General features: G+C 37.9%; 1 protein-coding gene across 1 annotated transcript; it reads left to right on the forward strand.

Moving 5' to 3' along the window:
- Nucleotides 1-200: 200 nt before the first annotated feature.
- rab18a (RAB18A, member RAS oncogene family) lies at nucleotides 201-5,702 on the forward strand. The gene is made up of 7 exons (XM_077736323.1): nucleotides 201-402; nucleotides 1,243-1,298; nucleotides 1,890-1,951; nucleotides 2,142-2,214; nucleotides 2,394-2,512; nucleotides 3,385-3,451; nucleotides 3,693-5,702. The coding sequence occupies exons 1-7, from the start codon at nucleotides 335-337 to the stop codon at nucleotides 3,860-3,862; spliced, it is 615 nt and encodes a 204-aa protein (XP_077592449.1). The 5' UTR covers nucleotides 201-334; the 3' UTR covers nucleotides 3,863-5,702.
- Nucleotides 5,703-17,140: the final 11,438 nt, after the last annotated feature.

Consider the following 17,140-nt stretch of genomic DNA (forward strand, 5'->3'; position numbering starts at 1 on the left):
GGAGGTGCATTATTAATAATTTGACTTAAAAACATAAGGAAATCTCTTAAAATGGGATTAAGAAATTAGCAAACTGATGCTTTCCCATAATTATATTGCCATAGATGCAACGCGGCCCCTACCAATATGGCCGCCACTCACGCACATTCCCCGACTCAGAAGGCGGAAATTGTAAACGTCTTAACGGAAATGGTTGGACTCTTGCCTCATCACCAAAACGTTGTCAAACTCAACCCACCAAAAGCAGTAAACAGGAATGCTAGCTGTTTGGAAATTTGGTTTGATCGGTTGTTTGTCTTAATCAGTGTAGACGGAGCAGATCGCTTTTTTTGTAATGGAAGAAGACATACTGACAACGCTGAAAATACTCATTATTGGGGAAAGTGGTGTAGGAAAATCAAGGTATGTAAAAGTATACAGGCATAGAATAGATGTTGCGGGTAATTGCTAACGCTGACTCGTGAGGTAGTACATCTCAAGCACGCATTGTTCAATTTATTGAAGACGAACCAATGTGTCTGTCTTTGTTTAAAACACGACTTAACTGCTAGATTTATATTCTTGAAATACACTATAAGTACATTAGATTCTTGTTAAATGTTAGCTCACACAGCTGACCATCAAGAAAGCAGGATGGTGTCATCACACGCCTTGTTTTCTTGAAATCAAATTCATCAGAAATTTTCCTGCAGGCGCATTAAAATAAGTTTAGTTGCGTTTTCATTATAAAGATCATCGTTGTATGTGAAAATGACCACTTAAAATTGTGTCATTGGCATACGATTGTGTATTCAGTACTAGGATGATTTGTAATGTTCAAAATTCAGTTTCTGAATCTGGCTTCCATTTATCAGATAAAGACTTTGTTGAGCATAATACATTTTAATGTGGCGGTTCTCCAAAAGTAGCAAAGTGACTACAATTGTTGCTTTGATAGTCACTACTCGAATGAGAACTTTCCTTTAGATGACATTTCAGTGAACTTTGCCTCTCCATCAGTAGGTGTAATTAAGACACAATGAGATATCTTGAAGTTAAGAATGAACTTTTGCCTATTGACAAGATCATGGCAATGATGTCATCCTGTGATTAGGCAAGTTAAGTCAAATATGGTCATTTCAAGTAGGCAATTTCGTTGAAATATATTCTTTGCCGGCACATAATTGTGTTAAAGTAATAATAACCCTGTGCTTTATTCTGATGTTTCCCCTAAGCCTTTTGTTTCTGTGATCCTTTCTACAGCCTTCTCCTAAGATTCACAGATGACACATTTGACCCAGAGCAAACAGCCACAATAGGTGAGTATGTGAGGATGACCTCATTTGAACAAGATACATCTAAAGATAGACAACAAGATTTATAGGAGAGGAGGTACAAGATCTCAGCCAAATTAGCTTTGTAAGGAAGACTTGACAGCAAAATATAAGAATTTTTTTCAACAAAACTTTTCCCAAAATGTAGGCAGAAAGTTCCATTGGGCATTGACATTTAGTGTTCACAAATTAGTTTGATAGCTAAGTCATTTGATTTGTTATAGGTGACAATTGTAATTTAAGCCATTTCATTGAGATAAGTGAAACGCACAAATACCAAATTAACACAAACAAAAAATGTGGACTATATTCTAACACTAATGTTTAATGGAATGATAAATGGTTAACCAGACTCACTGTTGCAATAGATTAAATATGGATCTTTGACAGAAAATGGTATTTGAATTAATTTCATTTAGTGGAATTAATTGGAGGTACAAGTACATTAATATACGCGCTTCAGGTACCACCATATCAACATTTTCTTTGATAAATTTGGTCCAGCCATATGAATAGTTATTGTACTGCAACAAGTCTGTTTAATCACTAGTCACATGTTCCTTTTTAATTGTTTAGGTGTTGACTTCAAGGTGAAGACCATCAGCGTAGATGGCAATAAAGCAAAATTGGCAATATGGGTAAGTGCAACAATTCACTATAATGTCATCTGGTATAGTGCAATCTTTCACTTCTAACCATTGTCCAGAAGATGGCGCTCATGTTACATTGTTTCAGCATCTGTCTTTTTGAACGCGTCTCATTCTTTTTGTCTAGACTGCCTTTACAGAATCTGTTTTCCTGCCTTAAAAAGAAGATTTTCTCTTGCAGGACACTGCTGGACAGGAGCGTTTCAGAACTTTGACACCCAGTTATTACCGTGGTGCACAGGGTGTCATTTTAGGTAGGCCATCATTTTATAAAAGCACTTATTCGGCCTGTTTTGACGTCCTGATTGTTCTTTTAATCAATTTGTGTTCATGTAAATTCAATGTAGTTCTCTTGACAATTACACAAATATCAGTGTGTTTGAAATTTGTGGATAATATTTTTATTGATCTCACTTTGCTTATTTCACCCCAGTTTATGATGTGACAAGGCGAGAAACTTTTACCAAATTGGAAAACTGGCTCAATGAGTTGGAGACATACTGCACAAGGAATGACCTTGTTAAAATGCTTGTTGGAAATAAAATCGATAAGGTGAGTGTTTTTAGTTATTGTCCATTATATCTCAGTCTAGAGCTATTGCATACAGCAATAAATATAAAAAGTAAATGTACTATCTATTCCATCATATTTTATGAGCAGCTAACTGTCTACACAAATTTTTCTTCTGATGGATTGTTGTAGGATTTAATCCATTGTCTTGTAATGGTAAGCTGATGGTTTGTATTATTTAAAGTATTTTCATTTTACTGCATTCTTCAGACTCCCTGTACTGTATTAATTGGCTACTTAAGAGCTCTAAATGCTAAAATTAATGTATTTCTTCAATTTAATTTAATGGAATTTCCATTATACAGTAAATCTAGGTTATTACTGGGATACTTTTGCATCTTTTTTCACTGCATTCATAACCACAGTGAACATTTTGGATAGGATAAAATGCCAGGCACAAGTGAAAAGTGTCACATATAAACATGATTGAACAAATTTTTGGTATAATCAATCATGGCCAGACAAACATGAATATTTGCCATATTTTATTCATTTTTTATTTGGGCTGTTACCCACACGTGGCATTAGAGGTTGCCATTCAATGATTATATTACTTCTATTTCTTAAATCTGACTTGTAAGCATAGATCAAAATAAATGTCCCAAAAAGACACAACCATTCGAAAAATGACTGAACTAACTGAGCATTGCAGACCCACCCACATATTTCTGGCAACGTCTTTTAAACCAGGATGCCAGTGGACCACTAAAAAAGAGCATTATGAATTCATTGTGCCCTATTCTTAAAAGATAAAACATAAATTAAACTTTCCCTCCCTTCCCTTAGATGCTCATAGTAGTTGACAGCCTCACCTGGCAGACCTCAAATAAGCCTTTACTACTTCTTTGTTTCAGGAAAACCACGAGCTCGACAGGGCTGAAGGACTAAAATTTGCAAGAAAACATTCCATGCTTTTTATAGGTAAGCCAAAAGGATTCCCTCGTCTCAGAAGAGTCATTGGCACGTTCCAGCAGACTATATTACAAGAGGGGAAACTGCTTTTTGAGATGGCACTCTAATACTCTTAGAAATTTTTTTTTTGGTCTAGTCTATTTATAAATCAAACATCAAAAAGTCAGCTGCAGTGCACTCAACTTTTTTTTTCCTTTTAAGAACTCATGCTCCAGACATTTACTATAACTTTAAACTCTTTTCCTCACAGAGGCCAGTGCAAAGACTCGCAATGGCGTGCAATGTGCATTTGAAGAACTGGTGGAAAAAATCATCCAGAGTCCAGGATTATGGCAAAGTGAGAGCCATGGTAGAGGAGTGCAACTCACCGATGAGGACGCAGGAGGCGGCAGTTGCGGTGGATATTGCTCGCTGCTCTAGACAAGCGCAAACTCACCAAGCATTTTTCCAACATACTGGTGGTAACACACAACACACACTGACACAAACCTCTGCTTCCGTCCTCTTCCGCCTATTTCCCCCCTTTTCCCTCTCACATGTGTAGTTGTGTGCTTTGTACCCAAACCGTGGGCTGGACCATCCACCAATGTGCCTGTGTTCGCACAGGTGTTACAGTTTGCACATGTTCTTTAAAAAGGGTACACTTGAAATACAATAGTCACTTAACCATGATTGCAACAACAGGATATCTGTGGTGGATTAGTCCTGCCTCATTTTTAATTGGTGTTAGTCAAAATGCAGGATTTGGGGAAAAATCGTGATTGATTAGTTTACTTTCCGCAACTCATTTTTTTCTTGAAGAGTCACATGATGCATCAAACCAAAGTGTACAAAAGTATGGTTCCCAAGTGAAATTATATGAATACATGTTTTTTTTTCTTTTTGAAATTATTTTTGAATGAATATCTTGTTTGAACTAACTTTTATATTTATCAAAAAAGTAAAAGCTTGCTATATGGACAAAAGAAGCTTTAGGACAGCATGGCATTTAACTAACAATAAACCTAAAATAGTTTCTACTATTATCTTGGTGGGTTTGGCGTCACAAGCTGTTTTCCCTTTTTCTTTTTTTTGTTGTTGATTATTTTTATATCCAATATATCCAATCTCAAGGGCCTTACTTTGTACACCAGAGGATGGTCATGCTGGAATTGAAAGAGACTGTCTCTGAATACAAAGTTGAGAGCTTAAGGTTGTTCAAAAAGTCTTGGTAAACTGTCCAAGACAGTCAACAAAGCTAAAATATATTAATTAGTTGACAGTGTCTTGCTAAGGCTCTTGTCCTTAGTGATATATATATATATATATAAATAGTTATACACCACATTTTCCGTATTTCGGTGTCCTGCAATGCCAAACCATCTTGAAGTCACTCCTAACACTAACCGTTTAAATCCCGCCCGCGCAACGGCCTCATTTGCTCCGAGTATAATAGACTTCAAAAGTTTTGGATGACATTTACCCATTTTATTGACTTTGACTTCCACGCCCTGGACTTTTTTTTTGACACAAGTGGATGAATCAAATGGATCAGTACCAGCTAAAAATTTTCCGCCCAACACCGAAGATGGGAATCCACTAGCCAATGTGGCACTTCAATCGAGTGCGAGACATTTTGGCGCTCCATCATTCAGACAGATAATATCAGCGATATCACTAACAGTTCTGTACTCTGTCACAATGAAGAAAAATTGTTCAATATTAAACAGCTCAGCAAGTGTTTCCTAAATTTTAAGTTTAAAAAAAAGGCTTAGTGCCCTGTATGGCTAATGCGTTTAACAGTAGAGCTAATGTTGAATCTGGGAAATGTACAAAAGGATTGAGTGGATGATCTTTAATACAGGGATTGTGAAAAATGACATGGATAGCCTTCTATGTCTAATCACAAATGGGAGCTTTTTTGTACTTGCATGTTAACTGCCTTGCCATTTTTGTAAAGGCTTATATTATTTGTTTATTTAGATTTAGTACCACAGCTATTAGAAGCTGAGTGCAATTGAACATAAAATCATGTTATTGTCATTTAGTATATTATAGTATTATATTTGCCATTTTATTTCAGTTTAAAATATTTTAAACATATTCATCGTGTACATTTTGTGTAGTTTAGCAGTTCCTAAATTGTAACGCTGAATGTATTAGGCGCACTGCAGATTACCCTATCTATTAAAACAATTTGGAGTTTTAAAGTGAAAAAAATATTGCTGTTACTACACACACTTTTGGCGCTGTTGATGCAATAAACAAAAATGAAAAGGAACAGATTCACTTATTTATGTGGTGTCATCTTCTTTGGAGAGGAGTAATAACACTCCTGTCATGGTTGCCGTGTTGGAAATGTCACTGTTAGGTGAGGGGTTTTCAGTCGGCCCCCTTCAAATTCCGTTGCCTTCAGAAAAGAAGATGTGTGTTTGAACAGTGTCGGAGGAAGCTTCAGACCCCAGACGTGTGATTGAACTAAATCATATTTTTGGCAGATTTCTCAGGGGAACAACCACAGCCATAACTCACCCTACCAACGCTTTAACTGGGATGTGCATAATTCCTGGGCGATTATGAAAGGCTTAGGGCTGGCAGCATGAGCGAGGATGCTTGTAGCGTGTTCCTCATCTCCTGCCACAGTGCAGGCCGCCGTCTGGAAATATGTCTCAGTTAAACATTAGCTGAGGCCTTCATGTGGTGCGACAGTGTGCTGAGTTGTGAGGGTTGCCATTTCCTAGTGCCTACATTGGAAAAACATCATCTAGTAAGGAACATCCTGAGCTGACAGATGCTCTATTCCTGTGATTCTTTGGAGGTGGGCTCTAAAAGCCCCCAAAATAGTAAAAATGACATGTCAAGTTCTATAATCACCATCGACTGCTTACCGCGAAAACAATCCCGAACTAGAATGTCAGCGACAATGAAACATGCCTCTGTAGATTGAGAAAATGTCAAAACAAAACAATGCTTCTTTAGCTACCCAACCCTGTGTACTGCATGTTACTAGTCAACCTGTACAGTTCGATTCTCGGTTCATCCATGTCAGCCTTATTTCTTGTAGGTTTTTCCGCAATTGCCATATGATTTCATAACTAATTGTCTCGCTTAATTGATCACTGTGTCTGGTAATCACTTCGGTCCACAATGCCTTTCGAAGTTGTAAATGTTGCTATATGAATAATTATTGGATGAATGACTTGTGAATTCATTGTTGTAAAACTCAATGCATACTTTCGATGAACATATTTCCTACAAAATGGGAGTTTTTCTCACCTTATACCTAAAAAAGCCATTCCCTAAAAGTAAATGTTTTAAGAATTATAGGTTTCTAAATCAAGTCATTTCATTGAGTTCCTAAGTGTTATAGCTCAAGGTTTCAATGCAATTTAAGGTAAGTGTTTTGGTACACTTCCAAATAATGTGACCAATGAACATCAATCAAAGCTGTAACAAGAGTGAGTGTGACAAGAGTTTTTTTCAAAGAAATTTACACCGAATGCTTAATTTCATATTACTTGGAAAGAATGGGTGGGGAGGTAATGTTGGAATTGAAAGTTACTCCACAGACCTGTCTTAGTATCCTTGAGCAATATATCAAACCGACAGTTGTGGATGTCATGAATGGGAATGAGCACAGTACTCTTAAGATACAAGTAGGCATCATGCCAATGAAGCCTAGGCACCATTAACGACAGGCTGTTGATATGAACGATAGACTAAACACAGTTTGGAACTTTTTAGAACCGAGAAGTCAAGAGCAGCTCTGTAGAGACCATTTGACAGAATGTTTTCTACCCTTCTGTCAATTTATACACGTTAATAAGACCCTGTCCCCCCCCCCATCATACTCTTTGCCAGTATCTCCCTTGTCCATGGATAAAGCTCGGACAAGGTTCTCAAGAGGGTTGGTCAGAACTGCCATGTTTTAAAAATGTCACTCAACATCAGACATCGTTTCATAAACTGTCAGATTTCCAGACATCACTCACATTGTCGTGCTAATGAGTAGACTGAGTGCATTGCTGGCTGTTAAGGGTGAAGAACGATTGGAAAGATCAGTCTCTGCCATGTACTTGGGAAAGTAATATGCTTACCATGAGGACAGCTTCTAAGAAACTGTGGAAATGAAAATGTGATGCCTCGCTTAGATTGAATCAACTTCTCTCTTTAGATGACTTGTCATGGTTTAAGTTGAGGGCACTCTTGCCAAAAAGTGACCCTTTTTTGCTGTTGCTGCCTGTGAAGTTGTCTAAAACCTGGCTACTGTCCCTCTCAGGTTACCTTTAAATACCAGATGACAGTGAGCTAATGAACAACAGTCACAAGAGGGTGTTGCAACACGTGGAAACACTTTTATTCTATGGAAGTGTGTGTTCACATTGTTGTAGTGGAGTTCACATCAGTGCTTTTCACTTTTAATCCGGCAACTGTGGTGTATCGTTTCAGGTTGTCTGAACTATTGAGCTTTGCAACTTGCTGTGTGGGTATTTGTTACAGATGTGTTAACCAACTTTGTTGATATATTTGACCAACAATTTGTGTGGTCTCGTTTGCACCACAGAAAACATTTTGTGGTTTTGGCTGGTCAAACAAGACAACAATATTGGCAAAGTGTGAAATCAAACATCGTAATGTGGGATGGGAAAATCAGTATTGGTAATACGTAATACTAGAAGTTATGGGTATCAGGAACAACATATGCACTGTATATACATCTAAAAGATGTCTTCCTGAATTACATCAATGTGATTGGATGGCAAGTAATTCAGGTTGTCTGCTGTTTACTGCCTATAGATGGCTCGGATTAGCCCCAGTGGAGCTTTGTGAGTATATGAGGTACTGAAAATGAATGACTAAACAGTTACAGTAGTGCTTTTATAAATGCATTGTTGAGCTGTGGCTATCTTATTTGGAAAACAAGTAGTCGTTTGTTCTCTTCTCCAGTTAAGTACTACATACAAAATGATGATAATGAATACTGACAACACTAATAATGATAATGATCTACTACATAAATATGCTTTTAAAAACTAAACAGTACGAATCACCAAACAGTATGAATATTTTCTTATTTTTTGTAGGATTTCCCTCATAACTCGTGAGAAAATGTAAAATGAGCCTAAACATTTCAGAGAAGTCTTATCAGGGATTCTGTCAACACATATGCCTCCACATATCCTGGTAGCGGGCTTATATATCTCCCTATCAATCCAACCAAACAGCTTTAACTTAATAAGGAGAGGCTACCTGAGCTGGAAACCTGCACCCAGGTTTGCTGTGAACCTTTGGCCCAGAGCACATGTAGAGTAAATCAGCTAAATAAGGCTGTAATTGAGTTTTGGCATATTTTGATATTCAGTCTATTTCTTTAAACCAAAATGCTTGTTTTGTAACCCACTTTCATTTTCTAAAACAGTCCCGTGTAGAGCGATAGGTCAAAAAGGAAATAAAGGATAAAGACTTCTCACCCTTTAAAAGAAAGCTGCTCTCAAAGCAGGGGATGCTTTCATTCTGGCCTCGGGTTACTTTTGCAATAAACATCTGGGCCAAGAACAGGCCAGCAGCAGATGACTCGTGTTTTTGGTGCAGGTACCAAATTGTAACGATGAGCCACCTATTTAACAGAACAACACCCATAATCCCCCTCACTATTGATGCTGCTGTGCCATCTGGCCACATGCATCCTCAGATTCCACAACAATAGCGTCATCTCGTGTGTCAGGGTGCCCATCCAGATCTCTACAACATGGAAAGACCAAGATCCATGTAGTCAGGCCTTTAGCTGCTATAATAAACTAATCACTTTATATCAACATGGCTCGGGTGTTAGTTTTCCATGTGCCTCAGACATTGTCATTGACTTTACTTATGCTTCCCTGCAGCACCCTGCCCCGATGGGGAAAATCGACATTAATAAACTGTCTTCTTGGTGAAATGATTGGCATGTATAGAAACAAATTCATTATTTTGTATAAATAATCTGCCCACTGTGTTATAATTGCATCGTTTATTTTTCTTAGCCAGGCCAATCTTGGCTTTGAGGTTGGACCAGAGAAATTAAATACAAACCGCTAAGACCTAGGGACCCTGATTTCCGCACTTTGAAAAGACAAGAAAGATCTGGAAGGCAGTTGAAGATCGGCTGGTGTTTCACAAAGGCCAATCTAGACTCAGCCAAGTAGATCATATGGGGATACGTTGAGCAGTTCAAACCTTCCACCACTAACGCTATAGCGGTCATGATCACACCCCGCCCTTTTAGATGTTCGTTTCACTTATTTTCTCACAAAGACCATTTGCAGTCATTTGTGATGTGGTTAGAATGCTTGTTTAAGTTCAATAGAGAAAACATCGGGAAATTGAGTGTTTTTTAATGAACAGTGGACAATTGGATTTGAAAACACAGGCAACCATTCTATGTCCCTTTACCCCACCAGCAAAGCTAAATAAAGTCAAGTAAAGTTTTCCCTGAGGACATTGTACCTCGGTCATACAAACATGATACGTACTTCACTTCTTTGTCATTTTCAACTTATGTAAACTGTTTCAAATGTTTTCTTTCTTTTGAGTTTTCTATTTCATTGAGATCATGTGAGAGGAAGGGCAAGACAAGTGTTTTGTAATGGTGAAACTGTTGATTGTATTTGTCCAAGTTAAGTACAGATACATTTGACATGACAAAATTCAGCTATATTTTTTCTTCTTTGTTTCTTGTGCAGAAGTGACAACTATTGCAGTAATATGAACCATAAAAAAACAGGACAGGCATATTAACTTCATGATATTGACCCTAATGGTGTGCTTTCGATTCATAGAGTATCTCAGAAATATCATGATCAATGTGAATCAGGGGCTTATACGCGAGAAATTGTAAAATTTAACAATGTTAAGGGTGCGACTTACACGTGCAGGCGGCTTATACGCAGGTAAATACGGTACATTTTTTAAGAGTAGATTGGACATGGTCTCACTTTCTGTCAGGGAATTTAAACCAGTTTTAGGAGTATTGTCATGTGGTCTTTAACTCTGTATACTACTGTATACTTGTACTGTCTTGTACTGTATAACTGTCTTAGAGGATAATGATGTATATTGTATATGCTAAAATGAAGCTTAAAGAGTTTTAGCCTGAACTGGATTTTGCTTTTTCAAGAAGTCGGAATGTAGTTTTCAGTGGTAACTGACACCTTTGGATGCCTCCAAATTACAAACCAGATGTTTGTAGGTGTGAGCAATCATGTATGCCTCCCTGCAAGTGTGACTTGCTGAGATGGTAGCTACAGTATCGGGGAAGCTATTTTGGCTACGCCTCACCACCTTCTATTGCAATGTGGTTCATGTTATTACCCTGCTGAGTTTCAGCTTGTATTGGTCCTCATTGGTCTTATTTTACATGGGCCCTTGCAAACAGTGGGCCGGAGTAGACTTGTTATATTAGACTGGGTCATCACCCCGACCGCTTCTTGTGCCTTCCTGGGGCTGTTAACAGATGGTGTTTCAGCAACTACGGCTTGAGTCGACTTCCCCACAGTTCAAACCTTAGTTCTTCGCTCACCGATCCCAGAGTGGCCCCTAAATTCAGTTATGATGCGGGATGCTTGAGCTCAGCTTGCCAGCAGGCAATGGTGCTCTGTTCCAATATTTACATTCATCCAATCCAGCATCAGACAGTAGCACATGCATGTTTGAGGTAGGCCATGAGATGCCATCCCTAACCTTTGCCCCAGGATATCAAGCACTGACTTCTACCCTTTAGAGAAGTGTTGACTTAAAGCACACCATAGCTTCAACCCATAAAACACCTTCACAATCTCTTGTAGTGATTGTGCAAGAAAATGTAAAACACATAACATCTTTGGTCATTACCATGGTGACACTAAATAACCTTAACACGTTATTAGCTCTCCCACTATGCTTTTATAATTTCTACACAAGGAGCTAGTCAGGCTGCAGACATTCATTGGCTAGGTTTCTTTACTTTCTCAGAAAGCATGTGCTTTGATTGACCTCAATAGTCAACATATTTTCTTTTGATTATTATCATTGCATTTAATATTGAAAAAGCACTACAACACTTTGGGCTTTTCCCCTAGTTGTCTGCTACACAGAAATCAACTATTTGGAATACTTAGTTCAGAAAAACATTTTACTTCTGTTTATCAAGTAATGTTCCATATGCAGTATAGTGAATTCTCTCTTACGCAATCTAACCTTAATCCGAGATTCCGAACTTGACTTTATAAGACAGCAATGTCAATAATATCCTAGACGTCAGGCTATATATTTGCTGTCCCTAGTGATTTACACTCAGACAACAGAGCTGTTGCTGAACATTTTCTTGGTACAGCCAGTGAATAACTGCTTTAAATATTGCCTTCTCCTGACATTAACAGCTTGTACATGAAGAATGATTGTTTGATACCGTGGCTAGCCGAAGTAGAACAGGATTAGATGTTTTTATCCACCAAAGTCAAATGAAAATTGCAAACTGGCTTCATCAAGTTGCAACTCACCCAAGGTTAAATTGCACATCCAGGCAGTTCCATAAGTAACATCTGGAGGAATGAACTGCCACATTGACTCAGTGTACCCATTTGATTCCAGATTTATGGTAACATTACAGTTTTGGCTGTGTGTACTTGTGAAATGTGAGCCCTGTTTATTTGCAAGCCTTCTAGAATGGCTATTTAACTCTTATTTGGCACTTTCTGTAAGGTTTAAAGCCCTTAAATCTGTCTATGAGTTGGCCAGCCTGCCTAAATATTACAATACTGTATGCTCTAACAAAATAGATGAATCGTCTGTGTGCATCTGTGTTTAATATAGCTATATGCCATCCTTTTAAAATACGTCCAGACACTTTCACCAGCTCTGAACACATGGGGCTCGACTTTAAGCAAGACGTTTTTTTAGCGATCAAAGAGATTAGATCCTGTGCAATTCACAGATATAGTATATACACATGCTCTGGCGGACAAGCAACCAGATTTAAACTCACTCTGTCAACAAAGTAGCTTTGTATTCCTAAATACAAAGCGTGAACGTTGAGAGGACCCTGCAGGAATTGCATACTGCCAAACCGCATTCCTCCGGCAGCTGCCATTTCTTACATCTGCTGCATTGACGTGGTTTCACTTGACTGTTCCGAGGAATTTATTTAGCCTTTCTGCGATGAAATATTACACAGAGCCACTGGGCCCAACTCGTGTCCATGCCTTATTTGTGATCCCATAGCTGTCATTATGTTATGAGTGCTTGTGGCTTCTTGTTTTCCTCAGCAGCACAAGGCTGCTTCCATGAAACCTAATGGAAATACTGTAGTTTCTAACCTCGCAGAGCAAAAACATTGTCCAAATGTGGCCACTTGGTCTATATACTAGATGCAAATGTATTTGTGTATTGACTGGCCACAACCACCCAATTAATCGTTAAAGGTAATTAATACTAGTGATGTACTTTAATTTAAATATGTTGATTAAAGCATCAAGTTAACCAATAATTTAACTATAATACTGGTTTTGGAGCTATTTTTATTTAAAGGCGTTACATACATAAAATAAAAATAGCACATCTTAATTTCCAGCCACTTTATTACTCCCATAACACACATCCACACATATTTTCAACATAATTGTGGAATGGGGAAGTAGTGAGAAGGTAAAATCATTAAACAATGATGTGACTTCTGCCGCGTGGCACAAAAAACACATTTGCCAACACATACATGAGCAAATAATCATTATTTAAAGGGCAAGGGCACATCTCCATCTTATCCAAACACATGAGGTCAGGATTGGTTTGGCAAATATTGGTCAAACACTCCGATACGCAGTTACATCAGCAAATGCCAGATCAAACTAATTTGAGCCAAAAGGAAGTATTTTTGTTAAATGTGTCCAGAAGAGCTGTCTTGGAGTTTTGTGGCATCCGTGATGGACGACCACAGTGGAAATATAATTGTGGTCAGACGAGTCAGTATTTTATGTCTTTTTTTGGACACTAAGGTTGAGGTGTGTGCCAGAATTAGAAAGGATCCTCCATGCTAATAGCTGTAGTCATGGTATGAATTCAACATATGTGCCTTCAAGGTAATGTCTTTTCCATGGTTAATGTAAAGCAACGAACTGGTGACTTTTTATTGTAGGCATTGGAACAGGTGGCTTGTCCTAACCCAAGTTCTTGCTTGATCTTTGTAAATTATGCTTTGGCAACTTTGATGCACTTTGGACTCTAAAAATGATTCTTCCATAGAAATTCAAGGGCATTGTATGTTTTAGAAGAAAAAAATATGTTAAAACCATTCGTATGTGTGCATGCCTACAGATGTGTATTTTGATAGAGTGACGCATGAGGTTTGTAGTGAGACTGTTTTCCCAGTAATGCTGTTCCACAATCTTTTCAACAAGTTTGAAACACAAAACATGTTGTTGACCACATCTTTTTATAAAGAAATTGAGTCAATGGGGAAAGATGAGGTACTACCTTTTTTCGGTTATGCTTCATTTATTGTCCATCCCATTCTCATTAAGGTCGGCATGCAAGCAGCCGACAGAACTCATCTGTAAGGCCTTTGGAACCGCAGGGTCACGGTTCAAGTTCGCCTACGAACAAAAAGAAATTGCGTGCCAGTGTGTGTGGTCTGCTTCTCTGAAGTGTCTCACTGAAAATGTCCCTCAAGTATGAATTGAATACCCACTTGTCAGACAAAAATATGATCAGGGATAAAAGTCGGTAAAACAAGTAAAAAGTAAAGTCGGAAGTTCATTTCAAAGACATAATTTTCAACCCTTTTTGCAAAATCAAGAAACTGATTCTCACCAGAGACCAGCCTTTTTCCGGTTCATGCAAAGTATCTCATTTTCAGTCACAGTATTTACTCTGGCAGCTGTTCAGACTGATTAAGAACTTTTTCATCCGTTTCCAACGCCCACAAGTGAATTCAATGTGTGCACTTCCACATTTTAGTCCTTACAATCACACACATTTGACATTTTCTTTAAAACCGCCAATGAGCCCTTTCTTATGCCGTTTAAGAGTAAGAACTAAAAAATAATGAAAGATCTCCACTTAGAATAACAAACTGTCTTTAATGCCTTTATTTTTAATTTAGGGTGACTGTTAATGTATGTAAATATTGACTTAGCACAACATTTGCTACATCTGCACAAGAGTATATAACGGTGGATTGTTGATAATTTAAATCTTTTCAAGGATAATGTTTATGCCGAGATTGACAGTCAGAAGTTTTATCTACCAATGGGTCATGTTTTTCCTTTTTCTTGCCATACAACACAGAACATCCTTAGGTTTATTGTTGCCATAAAGTAGTAGCAGACATGTTCGCAGTAGATGTGTTGATATAAAAGAAACTAATGATATACTGTACACGCATGAATACATACTTGCTCCATATATGCATGATTAAAAAGTAGCTATAAGGGTTCCATTCAATTTATGCTTTAGAGGAGACATTTTAATAGGAGGCCATACTAACCACATGGATAACACTATACATTATTGAGTAAATTATAAGAAACGGCTGTCACTATGATCTAGTGTAGTTCTAAATCAGTGCAAACCACAACTCAATAATAAACATATTGTAGAGGTATCTCATTGAAGCTGAACATGATTGCTTTGAAGGCAAAAAGTTTGCTGTTTTACTGGACTTCATTTGAAAGAGTTTATGACATTTGTAACACTGTAAAAGCCTTTTAAGTGCTGCAAGCAATAATGAAATGCAAGTGTACAACCAACCGCTTGCCAGATAGGGAATTCACTTTAGTAGTAATGCTATACTGGTTGGCTCTGCTCTGCATATTAATATTCATTATGGATTGACTTACACTTAATATTAAGATCCCCATAATTGATGGTTGAAATGGGGTATGCGGTAGCAAATTGGTCGAACTTCACAGAATATATTGTAATATTTGGATCATAGTATGGACTTGACGCAGCTCTCAGGGTTCACAAGAAAAAAAAAGTTTATGTAGTTTGCGCCGCACATTTTATTATGGGATATTTACAGCAAAATAATATGGGCTGTTTACAACAAAATCCATATAACTTATAATCAGCGGGGTTCAAAGCTGTGGCTAAAGGTCCAAAAACTACAGTAAAATAATAATAATAAATGTCAAAATAGATGCGAGCAAATAACCTTACTTTGTGTTAAAATATACTATGAAGGAATAAAACAATAAATATGTTTCCAAGGAAGCTCCCAGCTATCTGTTTAGTTGGATATTAATACATACACAAGGTAAAAATATAGTACTTTTGAATCAGTTCCGCAATTCGATATGATATGTCTGACCTTTTTTCCACAATTTGGTTATGCATGCTTTTGAAATATCCATGACTTAATCAATGACCGACACACACCACCTTCAGCAAACATCCGTAAAATTATGGCTGATCCAAAACATCTCAAATCCCCAAAGTGATTGCAAGGCCCAACCACCTTCTTAATCAGTCAATTCTTTCAGGAATCAAACAATTAGCCGCAGCAGTTTTTCTCATATTTCTGTTTTAGGGCAGGTATATAAGCTTTAAGGAACCTGGCTTCTTTCACATCATGGTGGCTAATTACTTCAGCATGACACACGAGTCATACTTCCTCATAAAATGAGAAATTATTTTCAAGGCATGCTTGTATGTGATACCCTAATTTGAGGTTCACTTTGGGGCCAAGCAACCTGTGAAGGTGAAAACTGGAATTTGTCAAATGGCAAGCAAAGCATAGAGAGGGTCTCTCGCTATCTGTATCATGTAGGACTGCTTTTTGATTCCTACTTGGGCTAGAAGAGCATGAAATGTCACTTGGATTTTTTCACTATCTGCTGTATAGTTGGGAATTCCAATGGGAATAGATAAGAAAAAGAAGGGGAAAACTGGTGTGGTTTAGGGAATCATCCACAAGGCCATAGTGAGGTCCCCATATACAGGAAAACAAGCTGGCCTGCTTGTTTGGACTTTTGGCAGTCTTCTTTGGCGCTGACTAACAAAAGAACCACAGGATGCAGCGACGTCCAGTTTGTGGCATTTTCTGCTACCAGTCTGGGATGGGCTCCTGTCAACATCTGTCTGTCAACTTGTTCTTACAATCTTGTTTTCTCTCTCGTGTTCTCTCTAGTGCACAAGAGTTCATGGCCTTTGCTCAGGTTTGCTTTAACCAAGTTGAGACCGAGACAGTACACAAAAGTCATAGGGTATTTGACAGTATTGCATAGGATGCCTCGCACCACAGGATTCCAAATTATATGTTAAGCCTTCCTTAGGTGTCCACATTACAACAGCAGATATAGAAAAACCCAGTTTTTCGGAAATCTTTATTTTCTATCCCGTTATTTTTTGCTGTTGCTGCTGCCCGGTTGAATTCACATAAGATTGATTTTGATCCGATCCCGGGTTATACAAATAAAGAATTAGGGCACACAAGCCTCTGAAGGTAGCAAAAATACACAGGAGATAGTAATGGCAGCAACTCAAACCGCTAATGTGCGGTATGAGGTAGACACAGCCTGCCACTGTATACATTTAACTCTGCTTGTCATGATTAGTTTGTTTAGCTCTTAAAAACCGCTGCGCTTTGTGCGTCGTAAACAAACATACCCGATTTTCTGATGAGTTCTAGTAGTGGCCAAGTGTTAGAATCAAAAGTTTAGTGTGCTGACATAAAAAAGACTAGATTTCATTGCAGTGATTTATATT

The sequence above is a fragment of the Stigmatopora nigra genome, chromosome 16 (assembly GCF_051989575.1).
Source record: "Stigmatopora nigra isolate UIUO_SnigA chromosome 16, RoL_Snig_1.1, whole genome shotgun sequence".
Taxonomy (NCBI): domain Eukaryota; kingdom Metazoa; phylum Chordata; class Actinopteri; order Syngnathiformes; family Syngnathidae; genus Stigmatopora; species Stigmatopora nigra.